Genomic DNA, 16,080 nt, shown 5'->3' on the forward strand with positions numbered 1-16,080 from the left:
GACTTAACGTTACGTGACTGCCAAACTGTCCGGGCCTATAGCCCATGTGGACACTTGGACACCCTGGCCCCGCCTGACTAAACCACTCTTCAGCACTAACCTTAATTCTCAGCAGCCCCTCCTATAATTAACCCTCTATGAATCTCCTATCAAGCCCCACTAGCATGTCCCCATTTAGTGGTCAACAACATAATTACAACTACCCGGTCTATGGAGGAACTATGTACTAAGAGTGCAGTCCTCTAATGTCCCAAGAAGGATGAACTAACTTTCCCTGATTGTACATACACAAAGAACACATAATATATATTCAATATTATCATACAGGAACACAAGGCAATATATACAATTTTCTATATAATGATAACACATTCAAGTGGCAATACCATGAGCAATGAGCGGTAAAACATAATTATAAATTTACCAGTACCGCAGGCAATCACAAAAACACAACTGTAAACATTAAGAACTGGAAGACAATCAGAGGGAATGGAGGCATGAGAGACATCATATCTTACCCCCTTACACGTGCACGCCCTCATCATCTCCCGCCTCGACTATTGCAACCTCCTACTCTCTGGCCTCCCCTCTAGCACCACTCCAATCTATCCTAAACTCGGCTGCCCGACTAATCCACCTGTCTCCCCATTATTCCCCAGCCTCTCCTCTCTGCCAAGCCATTCACTGGCTTCCTATAGTCAAGAGGCTCCAGTTTAATACTCCAACTATGACATACAATGCCATTCACAACCTGTCACCTCCATACATCTGTGACGTGATCTCCTGGTATTTACCCACACACAACCTTCGATCCTCTCAAGATCTCCTTCTCTACTCCCCTCTTATCTCTTCTTCCCACAACAGCATACAAGACTTCTCCCGTGCTTCCCCCATACTCTGGAACGCTCTACCCCAACACATCAGACGTTCGCCTACCACGGAAACCTTCAAAAGGAACCTGAAGACCACCTATTCCGGAAAGACTACATTCTGCAGTGATTCTCAGTCTACTGAACCGCCACATGAACAGCTCTACCCTCTTTTAGTGTATCCTCACCCATCCCCTGTAGACTGTGAGCCTTCGCGGGCAGGGTCCTCTCTCCTTTTGTACTTGTGTGTGCCTTCTCATGTTTATTGTACTTGTCTTTTTATACCCCTTTTCCACATGTAAAGCACCATGGAATAAATGGCGCTATAAAAATGAAGATATAGATAGATTATATAATCTCCTGTCATTAGCCCATACAGATGCATATGTAATCAGAGCACCACATGAAGATCCCCCCCACAAGCCGCCTCGGAGCATGACTGTCATGATCCAGTGTTGGATCTGGCGGTATTAAAAGCACAAAGTGAACTTTTTTTACTTTGGTTAAGTTCAAAGGTGTTTTGACTGTCCCCGGTGGTGGTTGTGGTATTGCACTTTGGGTTTTTGTGCACTTAATTAGGTATCAGGTGTGACACCCTATAAAGGTGTGCTAGAGGTGTGCAATCACTGCCTGTGATATTGTGAGTTTGTGTTCACTCTGTTTTTGGAGAGCCTGGATGAATGATGGAGCTGGTGAGGAGTCCTGCGCAGCTTAGCCAGGGGGGATGTGTTTCAGCTATGGTGTCTGGACGAAGGGCTGGCATGGCGTGGTGGAGTCGCAGTGATGGTGTCAGCATGGGCTGGTGGAGTGGCGACTATGGAGAGTGGCACTCACCATGTGGGACTTGGCCGCTGAGCTGGACTCAAGCATGCTCGACTTCGTGTCAGCAGCTGAACTCATCCTTGGGACTCTGGTTCTAAGCAGCTGCAACTGGTGGTGGACTCTGCTCCAAGGCTGCACTAAGGTGAAGGATCCTGTTATGGTGATGGATCCGGGTGGAGGAGAAGATGCTGGGAGCGCACGCAACAGAGCAAAGATAAGTGGTGTTTCCCCTGTATTGTCTCTTTCCTCATGTGTGTTATTAGTGCAGTGGTGGGATTAGTCTCCGCACCGACCCATTCCCTAGTGAGGGTTTAGGGTCAGGGCGAGCAAGGGCGTTAAGGTACGCGTGCGGCGACAGGTGCGGAGCCTGTTTAGGGAATGTAAGGAGTGCAGGGACACTGGCTCAGGGGAGCTTAGGAGGTCTCCATTTCCCCATTCCCTATCGCAGGGCCCACCATTGTTAAAGTTTCCCAGGTTCCCCCCTTATTATTTAAATTCGCCGTACTGGAGGCGGGGTTTCCAGATTTTATGTATATAACGTGTAATACCCAAATTCGCCAGGTGGAGGCGGCGTATCCACCTGCACGTTTTATTATTTAAATGCGTCCCACTGGAGGCGGTGTATCCAGGGTCACGTGTGTCATATGGGTTCGCCTTGCGGATACATCTGCGTCCTGACACACGTGATCATGACAATGACAATCTCATTACCTGAAAACTACAAATAAAGATTAAACAACAACCACTTTAATCAATATGACCGCGCCCACCTAACAGTTTGTGTAGGTTACTGAGCACAATCCTGCTGACACGTTCACTTTAAAGCAAGTACTTCTTAAAGCATATCTAAACTTTCAATAAACTGTGCATAAATCAATAGTCCAGTGTATGTTTTAGTTTGCTTTTCCCGAGTTCATGTTTGGAGAGATTAGCTGCTCTGATGCTTTTTATGTTATTAGCTCTGCTAGCAGTTTCAGTTTCTTTCTGGGGTATGATTCAGCACAAACTTGCGCCCTTCCTCCTCCCCTCTTCATAGACTGAAGCATCATGATGGGAAACATTTGCTGAGCTGCACTTTGAGAAACGCCTAAGATTAAGGCTAAGTGCACACGCTGCGGAATTCCATTCCGAGGGAAAACCGCATTTTAAATTCCCGCGATTTTCCCGTGGAAAAACTAGCGATTTGCAAGCGTAATTAGCTTGCAGAATACTAGCGTTTTCCAAGTGATCTGTAGCATTGCTTGGAGAACTGATCGACAGGTTGGTCACACTCGTCAAACACAGTGTTTGACAAGTGTGACCAACTTCTTACTATTGAGGCTGCCTATGCAGCATCAGGAGTAAAAGATAAAATGTAAAAAATAATGAAAAAAAAATTTAAAAATCGTGTTTTTCTCACCTTCCGACGTCCCGCGCAGCGTCCCCAATCATCGCGATGCTCCCGTTCACAGTAATGCGAGCCCTTTGATGACGTAGCGGTCTCACAAGTCCTTGCTGCAAGGCATTACTGGGAACGGGAGTTGGCGGGAGCATTGGTAAGGCTGCGCGGGACGCCAGAAGGTGAATATACCCGATTTTTTATTTTAACTCTATTTTTTACAGGGATAAGGTACCCACAGCCTGGAGGACAGTCTCCTCTCCTCCACCCCCTGGGTACCATCCGCAAATGTTCTGCTTACTTTTTGGAGGGCACAGCCACATGCGGAAAGTAAGCAGAACAAGGCATTCCTATGGGTGCGGGATCGCCGCGATTCCGCAAATTAATGAGCATGCTGTGTATTTTTCCGCAATGCCGCTGCGGGAAAATCCGCAGCATTAGCACGGCATTGCGGAATCCCAAAGGATCGCATGGGATGCTGTTTTTTTGCGTTTTCGCGGCAAAATCGCGCGTTAAAAACCGCCACGAAAATGCGAAAAAAAAAAAGCAACGTGTGAACGCAGCCTAAAGGTTCAGAGTAAAGCCATCTAATAACATTTTACAAACTTATTTGTCATCATCTGTACTATTAATTTATGCAAACATTGTTTTATTTCTATCCAAAATTATACATGATTCTCTATTTTTGCAGGAATTACAAAGTACCTTTTCCTTTATAGGACAAAATTATATTAAGAGCAAATTTATATTACAAAATGCCTAAGAACTTCCTATGAAGTCAGCTGTATTTTGGTATTTCATGTTAAATCAAATTCTGGAAGCTCAAAATCAATGCATACTCAGGCAGTGATAAAAATGCTGCTACGAGACTTCCAATCTGAAAAAGACATTTACGATTATACCCAGAAGTTTTCAAAGCTGTGACTGAAAAAGATCACAGCAACATAGAAACAAAAACAGTGCCCAGCACTTCCCACCATGCAAAAGAGGAGGAAAGAGGGTGGCAAATATCAGCTACAAGAGATTTTGTAAGTCACAAACTTACTGTAACAATGACAGCAGATGTGTTTAAAAGACAGCTCATGGAGCTTGTTGTGAAGGACGGTGTACCATTACCCTTATTTGCACGGCTAGCTTTTACAGCTCTCAATGGAGAAATGGCCAGCAAACTTGGTGTTTCTTTGTAAATGGAAAGTATTAGAAAATTAGTGATTGAAAAAGCCCTTAACCCGAAAGGAAGATCTTAAAAAGACTTTAGATTTCTTAAAATGGATGTCTGCACAAGTCACAGAGTGAACTATTCTGCCATCAACGTTCGATTTGTTTGTGACAACAAGAAAATTATTACCAAGACATTGGAAGTAAAAGATACTAAAGCTCATCACAGCAGCCAGTTTCTCCAGACCTTTGTGGAAAGAGTTCTGCAAGTGTCACGACTCCCGGGTATTACTGCTGTGGGGAGAGCTGCACGGAGCTGAACAGGGCACCGGGAAACTAACCAGGTAATAGACAGGACCTGAACCATGTGACAGAGTAGGAGGTGCAGAGGAGACTATAAACACAGGAGAGTAGTCAAACAAGCTAAGATAAGAACCAGGAGATCACGAGGTACCAAAGGGGTGAGACAGGGGATTGTCAAAAGGGAAGCCAGAGGTCAGAAATCCAAAAGAACAAACGCACGGAGAGCAAGCAAAACAAATGCAAACTGGGCACACACTCCAGGGGTCAGGCACACAGACTAGACGAAAGTATAGCTGACAGGGAATCCTAGTTTGGAGTGAGTATAAATACCGCTCCCAGATCCAAAGGGAGGCCAGCAAAATTAACCCTGAGAGAACAGGACATTAACCATGTCCAAACCATGACAGCAAGATTATCAACTCACAAAAGAACAGGTTCTTGTTAGGCTATGTGCCCACGTTGCAGAAATGCTGTGGAATTGTCTGCAGCATTTCCGCAACTCCCTGCCACAGGTAAACTGCATGCGGAATTTGCATGCGTTTTCCCGCAAAACACAAGCGTATTGCAAGTGTTTTTAGCTTGCAGAATGCTAGCACTTTTCCAAGCGATTACAAGCATCGCTTGGAAAAGGGATTGACAGGTTGGTCACACTTGTCAAGCATAGTGCTTGACAAGTGTGACCAACTTTTTACTATTGATGCTGCCTATGCAGCATCAATAGTAAAAGATAGAATGTTAAAAATAATTAAAAAAAAATAAAAAATAGGGATATACTTAACCTCTGTCGGCCCCCGGAGTCCTCCTGGTTCTCAGCGGCGCTGCCAGCAAGTTCCATTCCCAGGGATGCATTGTGCGAATGACCTCTGATGCCGTAGCGGTCACGCGACTGCGACGTCATCTGGGGTGATTCTCGCAATGCATCCCTGGGAACGGACGTTGCTGGCAGCACCGCTGAGGACTCCGGGGGCCGACAGAGGGTAAGTATATCCCTTTTTTTTTTAATTCTATTTTTTACAGGAATATAGTACCCAGGGCAGGTCTCATCTATTCCAGACCCTGGGTCCATCCGCACATGAAGCGCTCACTTTACGTATGGTGGGCATAGCCATATGCGTAAAGTGAGCGTTTCAATGCAATCCTATGGCGGCGGAATCGCCGCGATTCCGCAAAATTAATGGACATGCTGCGGATTTTTCTGCTATGCGATTCCGCAGCGGAAAAATCCGCAGCATTGGCACAGCAATTGCGGAATCCCATAGGATTGCATGGGATGCGTTTTACCTAGCATTTAAGTGTTTCCGCAGCGGCAAAAACGCTTAAAAAACGTAACGTGGGCACACCGCCTTATTGTAACTGATAATGCTTCAAACACGAGATGTACAATTAAACTGATGAATGAGAATAATGAAGGTGGACAGCAGCAAGAAGAAAACTTCAGATTCAGTATGTTTGAGATGAAAGACCACAATCCTATAACTGAGGAACACACAGATATTACTACAGAAGAACAGCAAAATGATATAATTAGATGATCTTGTTGAAGCTGCATCAAAGCTTTCTCATATTAATCACATGCACTGCGTTGTGCACACGCTGCAGCTGGCAATAAGAGACAGTCTGCAAGAGGGACATGCTGGAACTCTGATTGGCAAAGTGAGGAAATTGGTTATTGCTGCCAGAACCCTAAAATTAATTCCATCTTGAAGAGGACGTGCTGAAAAGGGGTAATTGTGGATCAAGCCACTTGGTAGGGCGACATCTATTTAACGATGGAGAGATTGCTTGAGCTTAAACCCTTTCTTGTAGACATGGCCAACCCTCAGGTAACACTAAATGAAGGTCAATGGACACAGGTGGCAGAATTGAAGGAATTGCTTCATCACCAATTTACAGTGAGTAAAAAATTAGAAGCTGAGGATATAACGCCTGGCATTTTTATAAAGGAGTGGAAGAACTTGTTTTTTTTGCCTGTCCCAAAGAGGAGGTTTAATCGCAGATGGCATTTCGGATTACTGCTTAAATGAAATGGAGAGAGAGACACTGCTATTAGAAAATAAAATTCTTCTGGCAGCTGTTTATGTGGACCCAAGTCATCGTATAGTGCTGGATGATCAACAGCTTACTAAAAGAAAAGAAGCTCTGATTGCGGTAGAAACAGTTAAGACGAGTGAGCTATAGGACGGCCAAGGGCAAGAGGACTCGGGTCCTGCCAGTGCTGCTGCTGCAGTTTCTTCATCCTCATCAGATGAGGAGTTTGAATTTTCAAAAGTATTTGGATGACATGGAGCAGGGAAAGTGTTGCCGCAGCGAAAAAGATTCCACTCCTATAGCAAACAGATTGAAAAATTTTGTTCAAATATGGTCACTTGCTCTCAAATAAGTAGAAGAGTTCAACCATTCATCAAAACTGACTGTGCACGTGGCAATTCCTTTATACCCTGAAATTGTTAGAGATGTTGCCCATGTGATTACTGCTTTGCCACTAACCCAAGTTAGTGTAGAGAGGTTGTTCTCTAGCCTTAAAATAATTAGATCAGATGTGAGGTAATCTTAAGAAGGAGGATCTGATGGAGGCGATACCATTTCTCAGAACAAGTTCATAGACTACACAAATGTTACTCAGTAAGTTTTTGTTGAAAACGGTTTTTACCACTTACTGCATAGAGTTTTGTATATTTACAATTTATTAAAGTTTTGTGTTCTAAAGTTGTATTCCAATAAATATATTTTATGTTCTATCTAAATAGCTTGATTATTGTATCATAATAAAGATTAAGGCTGAGTTCACACGTGGCTTTTTTTTCGTGTTTCCGCGGCGGTTTTAACCGCGCAATTTTGCCGCGAAAAATAAGGATCCCATGCATTCCTATGGGATTCCGCAATGCTGTGCTAATGCTGCGGTTTTTACCACGGGGGAATCGCTTCGCAGTAAAAACCGCAGCATGCTCATTAATTTTGCGGAATCCCGGCGATCCCGCACCCATAGGAATGCATTGTTCTGCTTACTTTCCGCATGTGGCTGTGCACACCATGCGAAAAGTAAGCAGAACAATTGTGGATGGTACCCACGGTCCAGAGGAGAGGAGACTGTCCTCCGGGCTTTGGGTACCATATCCCTGTAAAAAATAGAATTTAAAATAAAAAATATTGTTATTCTCACCTTCCGACGTCCCGCGCAGCATTCTGACCTCTCTCCACGCTCCCGATCCCAGTAATCCTTTGCGAAAATGCCCGCGATGACGTCCAGTCTCACGGTCATCGCGAATTACTGCGAGACGTCATCGCGGGCATTTTCGCAAAGGATTACTGGAAACGAGAGCGTGGAGAGAGGCGGGAAGGCTGCGCGGGACGTCGGAAGGTAAGAATAACACCATTTTTTATTTTTTTTTTTACATTCTATCTTTTACTACTGATGTTGCATAGGCGGCCTCAGTAGTAAAAAGTTGGTCACACTCGTCAAACACTATGTTTGACGAGTGTGACCAACCTGTCAATCAGTTCGCCAAGCGTTGCTACAGATCGCTTGGAAAACGCTAGCATTTTGCAAGCTAATCACGCTTGCAAAATGCTAGTTTTTCAGCGGGAATTTAAAATGCGATTTTCCCGCGGAATGGAATTCCGGAACTCTCGCGGTAATTTCCGCGAGAGTTCCGTTACGTGTGAACTTAGCCTAAAAGCCTGATATTTATTACAGTAACTGTACATGAGCCACGCATCAGGGAGTTTGTGTCAGAGAAATTGAGGAGTCGGATGTTTGGCTTACTGACTCTACAGCCCTGGCCTTATGTATCCAAAGTGGATGTGATGTATAGAAATGTAATGCCCTCTGAAAATTTGCAGGTAAAAAACATTAGAGATACAGCCATGTGCGGATAACATAAGTTTTGTCAAAGCCACATACCAGGAAGAATCCATTTTATACTGACTCCGCAGCACACACACACACACACACAAAAAAATTGCAATAAGAGGGGATTAAAACCATACGTAATCACTTGATACTGAGAATATTCTCAGGTTATTTTTACTATATAATGAGCAATTGTGATGGGGGGGGTTAAAGTTACGGCTCTTCGAAGCAGGGGAGGAAAAAACAAAAGCACGAAAAAAAAAATTGTTGTAGGAAAGGAGTTAAAAAGAAATCAGGCTAGCAGCCTCTGATGAATGCTTCAGGTGTGCGGTTGGTCATGTTTCAAGCTTAGTCCACTGGTCAGAAGTGGTGTTTTTCATTTGAACTCATTTTGATTTCGAAGAACTTTCTCCACACAAATCCACCTGCTGGATATTATAGAAATGGTGCAGGGCACAGGCTTTTTGCACATTTCTTTTTTGTGCAGGAAGTGGTGGCAATGTTCCGTAAATCAGATCTGACCCCACTGCTTTCATACTGGATTAATGACCTCATAAATTTGAAAAGTTTTGTCTGCATGGACTGAACACCAGAAACTGCTCTCTCTGGTATTTGGTGGGGTACAGTTGAGTTTACTTTGGGAAAAAAAAAAAAAAAGACTGGCAATCATACATTTTATTGGATAACAGTCCTGCAGAGACTTGTTACAAGAAACGGCCTTGGGTGACTGATGAGTCTTCCAGAGTATTATTGCTTATTTGTTTTAAAACAAAAGAAAAAAAAAATAAGCAGTTTCTCCACAGACGCACTCAGATGCATGCTACATATGCACAGAGTGCTGTGGGTGACCCCAGTTTTAGTACTTTAGCCTCAGTTCTCCAATACCCCCAGCAGGTATTCATTGGAGGGTATCACAAAGAACACACGTCAGTTGATGAACTAGTAAAATGCTACATTCCCCAACTGCAACAAGGACTTTCTGCAGAGATATCTGCATTTACCGCTGCAGCTACCAATGTGACGGAGGAACCGAACAACTCGCCCTTTGCATTGGGCAAGGTGAAATTTCCACCTACATCTTCAATATAAATAGACTTGCTGCTGATCTCAAACTTGCAGCTCCCATCAATTTACACTGTGGATATGTTTTGCAGTTTGAGCACAAAATTTTATAATCTCACGCACTATGCTAGACTGAAATATTTCGGAGAAAATCCGCAAGGTTTTCGTACCGTTGGACTTTTCTTTATATCCCATGTGCAGTTGACCTGCAGTTGTAGGGGGAACCAAAGCTGAAAAACACTAGCTCACACTCATTAATGTGGCTACACCAGAAATCTGGTGTCACGAGGATACCATGACAGAGAGGAGCCAGAAGATCGTGCCGTCTGGTTTCACAAGCTCCTGCATTGGTTAGACGTATTTCACCACTTATTAAACAGTGCAGATTTTTTTTCTCCTTGCCAGCAGTGCAAGGGTTAATGTTTTCGGTTGAAGTTCCTGGAGCTTTCCTACCTGGATTGTCTCAGCTGTTCAGTGTTTGCCACTTCCCTCTGCTATAGGCTCGCCTATGGCACTTAAGAACTGCCAGTGTTAGTTCTTACTGACTTCTTTGGAGTTGGAGGTTGAAGTTTGGAGATTAGTTCAGGAGATTGTTGCTTGGAGTTTTGTTTGTGTGCACATCCACATCCTCTCCTGTATGGTTTCTCCTTCCTTTAACGCCCGTTTTCCACTATGTTTGGCGAGTGCATTTCACAGGATTGTTATTTTCATCTATCTCTGTCCGTTTCCCATTGTTTGTCTGTTTAGTGTTATCCTTTACACTTCGGCTTCCCAACTGCCTGGGTGGGGAAGGGGACAGATAAGAGTTGATATAGGCGCATAGAGAGGAACAAAAACCAGGCGTCTCCACCTTCAGGAGTAATCCGGTGGTCCAGGATGGCCTAGGCCGCCCCTTGTTGTATGGACCTGGTTAGCGCCCACTATCCCAAGGCATTGTGTAACATCTGGTGTACGTTACACTTTTTTTTTTTTTTTTTTTTAAAAACACAAAAATCAGTTCAGACACATTTGATAAGGACTTTCAGTGTGAATATGCATCTACACCTGTCATGAGTGTGTGACATCCTCCTGGGAGATCTGGGGTTAGAAGATCACTATGTATTATGAATCGCAGATCTTCCATTTAGCCTGAGTGTTTGTCCCATATAAAATGCATTTGGTTTCCTTTGGTTCTGAAGAGGTTAACGAACCTTTCTATGCTGGTCAGAAACATGCAGCTCCATTTCAGCTGCTTCTGATCTGGTCATTAGCTCTCCCTCTAAAATCTGCCCACAACCTTCTCTTCCTTGCCAGTAAAAGCTTTTCTTCCTGGCTCCTTGGAGACATTGTGATGAATTGGTGATCGGTTTTGCTACTGGAGATTGTTGCGTTCTGTTTTTGGGTGTATGCTTTCCTCATTGTCCTATTCCCATTTGCTTGGTACATTCCCATCCTTCCCTATATACCCATTGTCTGTTGAGTTGATTGATACACTCTTATTTCTGTTCCAGTTCTCCTGGGGAAGGGGGAGAGGTCAGATTTGGGAATACCAGGAGAACAGCAAGGCTGGTGGCCCAAACCTCCTCACTTTTAGAGGTACCTTTAGCAGAAGGGTTAGGGACCCAGTTTTAGGGACAGTTCAGGGCCCCTTTACAGTCACAGCATGACAACAGATTGCATTTCTACCATCATATGTTTCGGGTCACTTCTTTCATTTTGCTTTAGTTTTTAGTACTTGTATAAACAGGGGCATGATCTTCCCTTTTGTTCATATAGCTTCCCATGGGCAGGTGTCTTAACAGACAGGAGCCGCTCCTGCTCTGCCTCCATCTATTTTTGAGGTCTGCTGGCACATAGTGAGGCGAACTCCAAGAGTTCAGTACCATCCATATTTGGTACACCTTGTTGTGGCGGGATGACATTTACTCGCTTTCGATAAAAATAGTATTAACCAAATACCCCATGTTATACATACGTCCTATTACTACTTACTGCAGGGTATTTACTCATTTGTTGTTATCCTAGGTTCTGAAAATCATTTCAGACAAATTGTATATTTGATTTTCACCAAAGAAAATCCATAAACATGTGCCGTGCCACTCACTAGAGACTTTGGAAAGTGAGCAAGACTTTGGACTAAAAAATGTGCAATAAAACAGTCATAGATAGTACTGGCATTTAGCAAATGTTAGCTAGCCATTAATAGCCTAAACTAAACCAACTATGGCCAAGAGCACATATCACATGCTCTCCCAAAGCCCCCAAAAACAAACAAAAGGTCAAAGTTGTGTATTTTTTATTTTAACGTTTCCATCTAGCAGGTATTCCCATCTCACACATTTTTGGTATACTCATAGGATGCCATAAGTGTATGGTAATAGATGCTTATCTGGCCAATGGGACCCACATCTACCATGAGCAGCTGTCAGAATTCTCATTCATTTGTATGGGAAATCCAACTATGGTACCTCTCTAAATGCAGAGCGCAGGTTAGATAAAAGTAGCCAAACAGTGGCCACTAGTGTGTGTATGCCTTATGAACCCAACAGTGGCCGCAGGGGGAGCGTGCACTCATTTTTCTTTAGGTTAAGGCTACAAGGCAACTTGGCCAAAACAAAGGTTGCACCAACAAACATTGCTAGTACTGATACTTAATAGAAGTGAGCGCATTACAAGTTGCTTGTCACCTTACCCTAGGGGTGGTACTTCGACTCCATTACCCTGCATTATGTGGCGATATAGCGATAGCACATAGCAATCTCTGGCAGCACAACCTTTGTTGTAGCCCCAGGTCATTAAGTGTCCTCAGGGGAAGGACCTGGGAGCAGGGTCTCCTCCGCACCCCACCCCCACCAACCTCCTCTGCTTTTTGTACAGATCACTGATTGTTAAGCGACCTGCCCCCATTATAAAATTCTGTTCCTCCGCCATCATTGTATGGGTAGCGCGTGTGTAGTGGGAGCTGGGGTCCTGTGTGCCAGATTTCAATAATATGGCAACGGTGGTAGTGCATGGCGAGATTTCGGCTAAGTTCAGAGCTGAAATTTTGATCTATGCATGTGCTGCCTGCGGCACCATTTTATTGGAGTCCTGCACACTAGGACACCAGATCCCACTGCGCACACGCTGCCCACCCAATGATGGCGGCGGCACAGAATTTTATAATGGGGGGCAAGTCACTGAAAAATCAGTGACCTGCACAAGAAGCAGAGGAGACTGGTGGGGTGCGGAGAACAAGTAGGAGCCCCTGCCCCCATGCCCCGCAGCACACAAGACATCATTTTCTTAACACTTCATAAGGCGAGTACTCAGTAGCCACTGAGCGGATCCCTTCACATCAGGCATCACATTAATCAGCATCATAGCGCCATTAAAGTCGTTTCTTAGGCTAGTTTCACACTAGCGTTTTGAGGTGCAGCACACACGCCTGCTGTGAAGCTCCGCCCCCTGCCGCGCCTCCTCCGGTCAGCTCCGCCTATGGGCGCATGACGCTGCATGCGACCTGCGTACCCTATCTTTAGCATTGGGTATGCAGGCCGTGCGCAGGTATGCTTTTGCCGCTGCATGCGTCCATTTGACGGTGCGCCGACCTGCCACCAAAAGCATCGTGTTGCAGTCTGGTGCGGCCGGCGCACCGTCAAAAGGACACATGCACCGGCAAAAGCATACCTGCGCACGGCCTGAGTACCCAATGCTAAAGATAGGGTACACAGGTCGCATGAGGCGCCATGCGCCCATAGGCGGAGCAGGGGGTGGAGCTTCACAGCAAGCGTGCACGGCGCCTCAAAACGCTAGTGTGAAACTAGCCTTATAAGCGCAGTCCTGATAACAGGTTCTCTTTAACGACTTTAGTGCATCGTACACCTGTCCTGCGCCTCTGTCACACACCGCTCAGGGACTGGAAGCCATGTTTGGCGGAAGTTAGGTCACAGACGTGGTAGAAATTTGGATGAAATTGTAGGGCAGGTCTCGCCTTGCCCCAGTACCACCCGCTGTGGCAGAGCTGGCGGGAACAGGGGCAAAAACACCAAATTGATTAGTTTGGGGTTTTTTAAAACCTCAAGTAACAACTTGATGAATATCAGGCCTGCAGCATGTAACTACATGGAAGCCTCCAGTGTAAGGGAGCTCCCCTTGTAAGAGCAGCCTGGGACAGTCTGCCTCCTAACAACACACGGGGGCCCACCAACTACAACACACTTTACATAAACAGCCAATCAAAACCGGGGACCAATCAGAAGGCAGGACACATACTGCTACCAGCAGGCAGAGGCCCTCGTCACCTTCCTCTTCATGGCGCCAGTGTCCTGCTCGGTTATGTCGGCATTACTCTGAGGCTTCACATAAACGGCAGCTGCTGTACAAACCGAAAGTATCATCAGTATCAGGAAGCGCGAGATAGTGGCCCTCGTCAGCCGATAAGGACGGTCTAAGAGGGAAGCTGATTGGACGAGGCTCACGGACACGCCTCCTTACTAGCCTTACGGCCAAACATAATGTAACCCGAGGTTTGCTGGGTTATGTCGTTCAGTCGCTTTACGGCTTCTACCAGTAGCTATTCACATACGACCTGCAGCCCCTACCATTGCACAGTGTACACATGGCGTTGTGCTGGCGCTAATTTGTCACTGCTGTGTAATACCAGGGGCCACTGCGCCTCCTCATGGCCCCACACACCTCCCAGTACCGCCTGTCATTCCCTCAGTACTCCCCTCACCATGTCATTGGAAGAGCAGGAGAAGCAGATCCTGAAACTGATTCAGGAAGGCAAATTCCCTCTCTGCCAGGAGGAGCTTCAGAGGACCAGCATGTTACTGACTCATCTCCCTGGCAGGCACTTCGGCAGATCTGGTGACACAGTGTTGCATTATGCAGCTCGCCATGGACGTCTTCCTGCGCTCTCCCACCTGCTGGAGGTGGTGGGAATGGATGTGGAGGTCCGAAATAACGACTACAAGACGGCGCTCCACGAAGCGGCCTCCATGGGCCACAGAGACTGCCTGCTGCACCTGCTCAGTAAGGGGGCTCGGGTGGACAGCCTGAAGAAGGCGGACTGGTAAGAGAAGGCGCTAGGCATGGAGCGCTGCCAGTGTGTGGGCGCTGTCTACTAGCGTCACAGCACGGAAACTGTAAACCGTCGCCATGAAGACATCTTTATTGGGTATACTAGCGGCAAATGCTAAATGTGTAACCCGTGGGGGTCCGCCGCCCTCTGGAACCATGTATTGGCAGCTACAATTATCTCACTGCTCAGAAGAGGAACAGAGTTGTAGAAGAGCACTGGTGCCACACTAACAGGAGAGTGGTCTCTGCCAGGGGCTCACACTATTACAAGGGCAGTCCTAAATCATAAGGGTGTGCCCCCATCTTATGGGATTCTGCAATTGCTGTACCCATGATGCGGATTTTCCCGCTGTGGAATCACATAGCGGTAAAATCTGCAGCATGTCTATTAATTCTGCGGAATCGCGGCGATTCCGCCTCCATAGGATTGCATTGAAACGCTCACTTTACGCATGTGGCTATGCCCACCATGTGTATAGTGAGCGCTTCATGTGCGGAGGGCACCCAGGGTCTGGAGCAGAGGAGACTCTCCTCCATGCCCTGGGTACCATATTCCTGTAAAAAATAGAATTAGGGTATGTTTCCACGTACCGTAATCCCTGCACTTTGGACGGAGCGGAAATCCAGCTCTGCCCAAAGCCCTGCCCCCTTCTGTCTGCGCGGTGATTCCGGATGTGCTCATTGAACACATCCGGAATCGCTGCAGCATATCCATAGAGTAGGCTGTTTACCTTGCGGTGACTGAGCGTCTCCGCAAGGTAAACAGACATGCTACGGTCTAAAAAGACGCGCCGCATGTCTGGTTTAGCGGGTGTGTCACCCGTGTATTCGGACGCATAGTGGGGATGGGATTTCATAAAATCCCCTCCACTATGCTGGAACATATGGCCTCTGGATTAAACGCTGCAGCAGGACGCAGCGTTAAATCCGCAGCAAATACTGAATGTGCCCTAAAATTAAAAAATAGGGGTATAATACTTACCCTCTGTCGGCCCCCGGAGTTCTCCCGGCCCTCAGCAAACCTGCCAGCAACTTCCCATGGATACATTGCGCGAATGACCTCTGATGACGTAGCGGTCTCGCGCAAGCATTCTGCAAGCTAAAAATGCTTGCAAAATGCTTGTGTTTTGTGGGACAACGCATGCAAATTCCGCATGCATTTTACCCGTGGCGGGGAGTTGTGGAAATGCTGTGGACAATTCCGCAGCATTTCTGCAACGTGGGCACATAGCCTTGGGCACACTGTATGGAGAAAAGTATTGAATGATCATCTGAACCATTGAATTCAGGGTTTCTCCGTTCTGTCCCATTACCGCAGATGAATAAATTCCAGCAGTCAGCACTTACAGGTATTTGTGATAGAACAGGTCATTGTAAAGAGCCCCCCGATACCAGCAGTGTCCTGTAATAGGAGCCACCGGTGTAAAAAGTCAGTACATGGCATTTCTTCCCTGCTATGTCTCCCACAATCATTGAGTGATATCGAAAAGCGTGGGGAACCAAAGCAATGAGACCACAACGTGGCTGACCCCATAAACTGAAAGTGGGATTCGTCAAGTGCTGCTAAAAATAACGAACATTCTGCTGGTTTCATA

The 16,080-nt window shown here is 45.9% G+C and overlaps 2 protein-coding genes across 4 annotated transcripts in view; one reads left to right on the top strand and one right to left on the bottom strand.

Moving 5' to 3' along the window:
- Nucleotides 1-13,836, bottom strand: part of FBH1 (F-box DNA helicase 1) — a 110,762-nt gene extending 96,926 nt beyond the window's left edge. For 2 of the 3 annotated variants that reach the window (XM_073589061.1, XM_073589062.1), the window contains exon 1: nt 13,676-13,815. In XM_073589061.1, coding sequence (XP_073445162.1) covers nt 13,676 — 1 coding nt within the window. In that variant the 5' untranslated portion in view covers nt 13,677-13,815. Of the gene's footprint in view, nt 1-13,675 lie in introns of all 3 variants that reach the window. The other variant, XM_073589063.1, reaches the window with a different exon arrangement.
- A 25-nt stretch (nt 13,837-13,861) lies between these two features.
- Nucleotides 13,862-16,080, top strand: part of ANKRD16 (ankyrin repeat domain 16) — a 30,916-nt gene continuing 28,697 nt past the window's right edge. The window contains exon 1 of the mRNA XM_073589064.1: nt 13,862-14,477. Coding sequence (XP_073445165.1) covers nt 13,942-14,477 — 536 coding nt within the window. The 5' untranslated portion in view covers nt 13,862-13,941. The remainder of the gene's footprint in view (nt 14,478-16,080) is intronic.

Source organism: Dendrobates tinctorius, unplaced genomic scaffold (assembly GCF_039654945.1).
Source record: "Dendrobates tinctorius isolate UK_male_01 unplaced genomic scaffold, ASM3965494v1 ptg000105l, whole genome shotgun sequence".
Classification (NCBI taxonomy): Eukaryota; Metazoa; Chordata; class Amphibia; order Anura; family Dendrobatidae; genus Dendrobates; species Dendrobates tinctorius.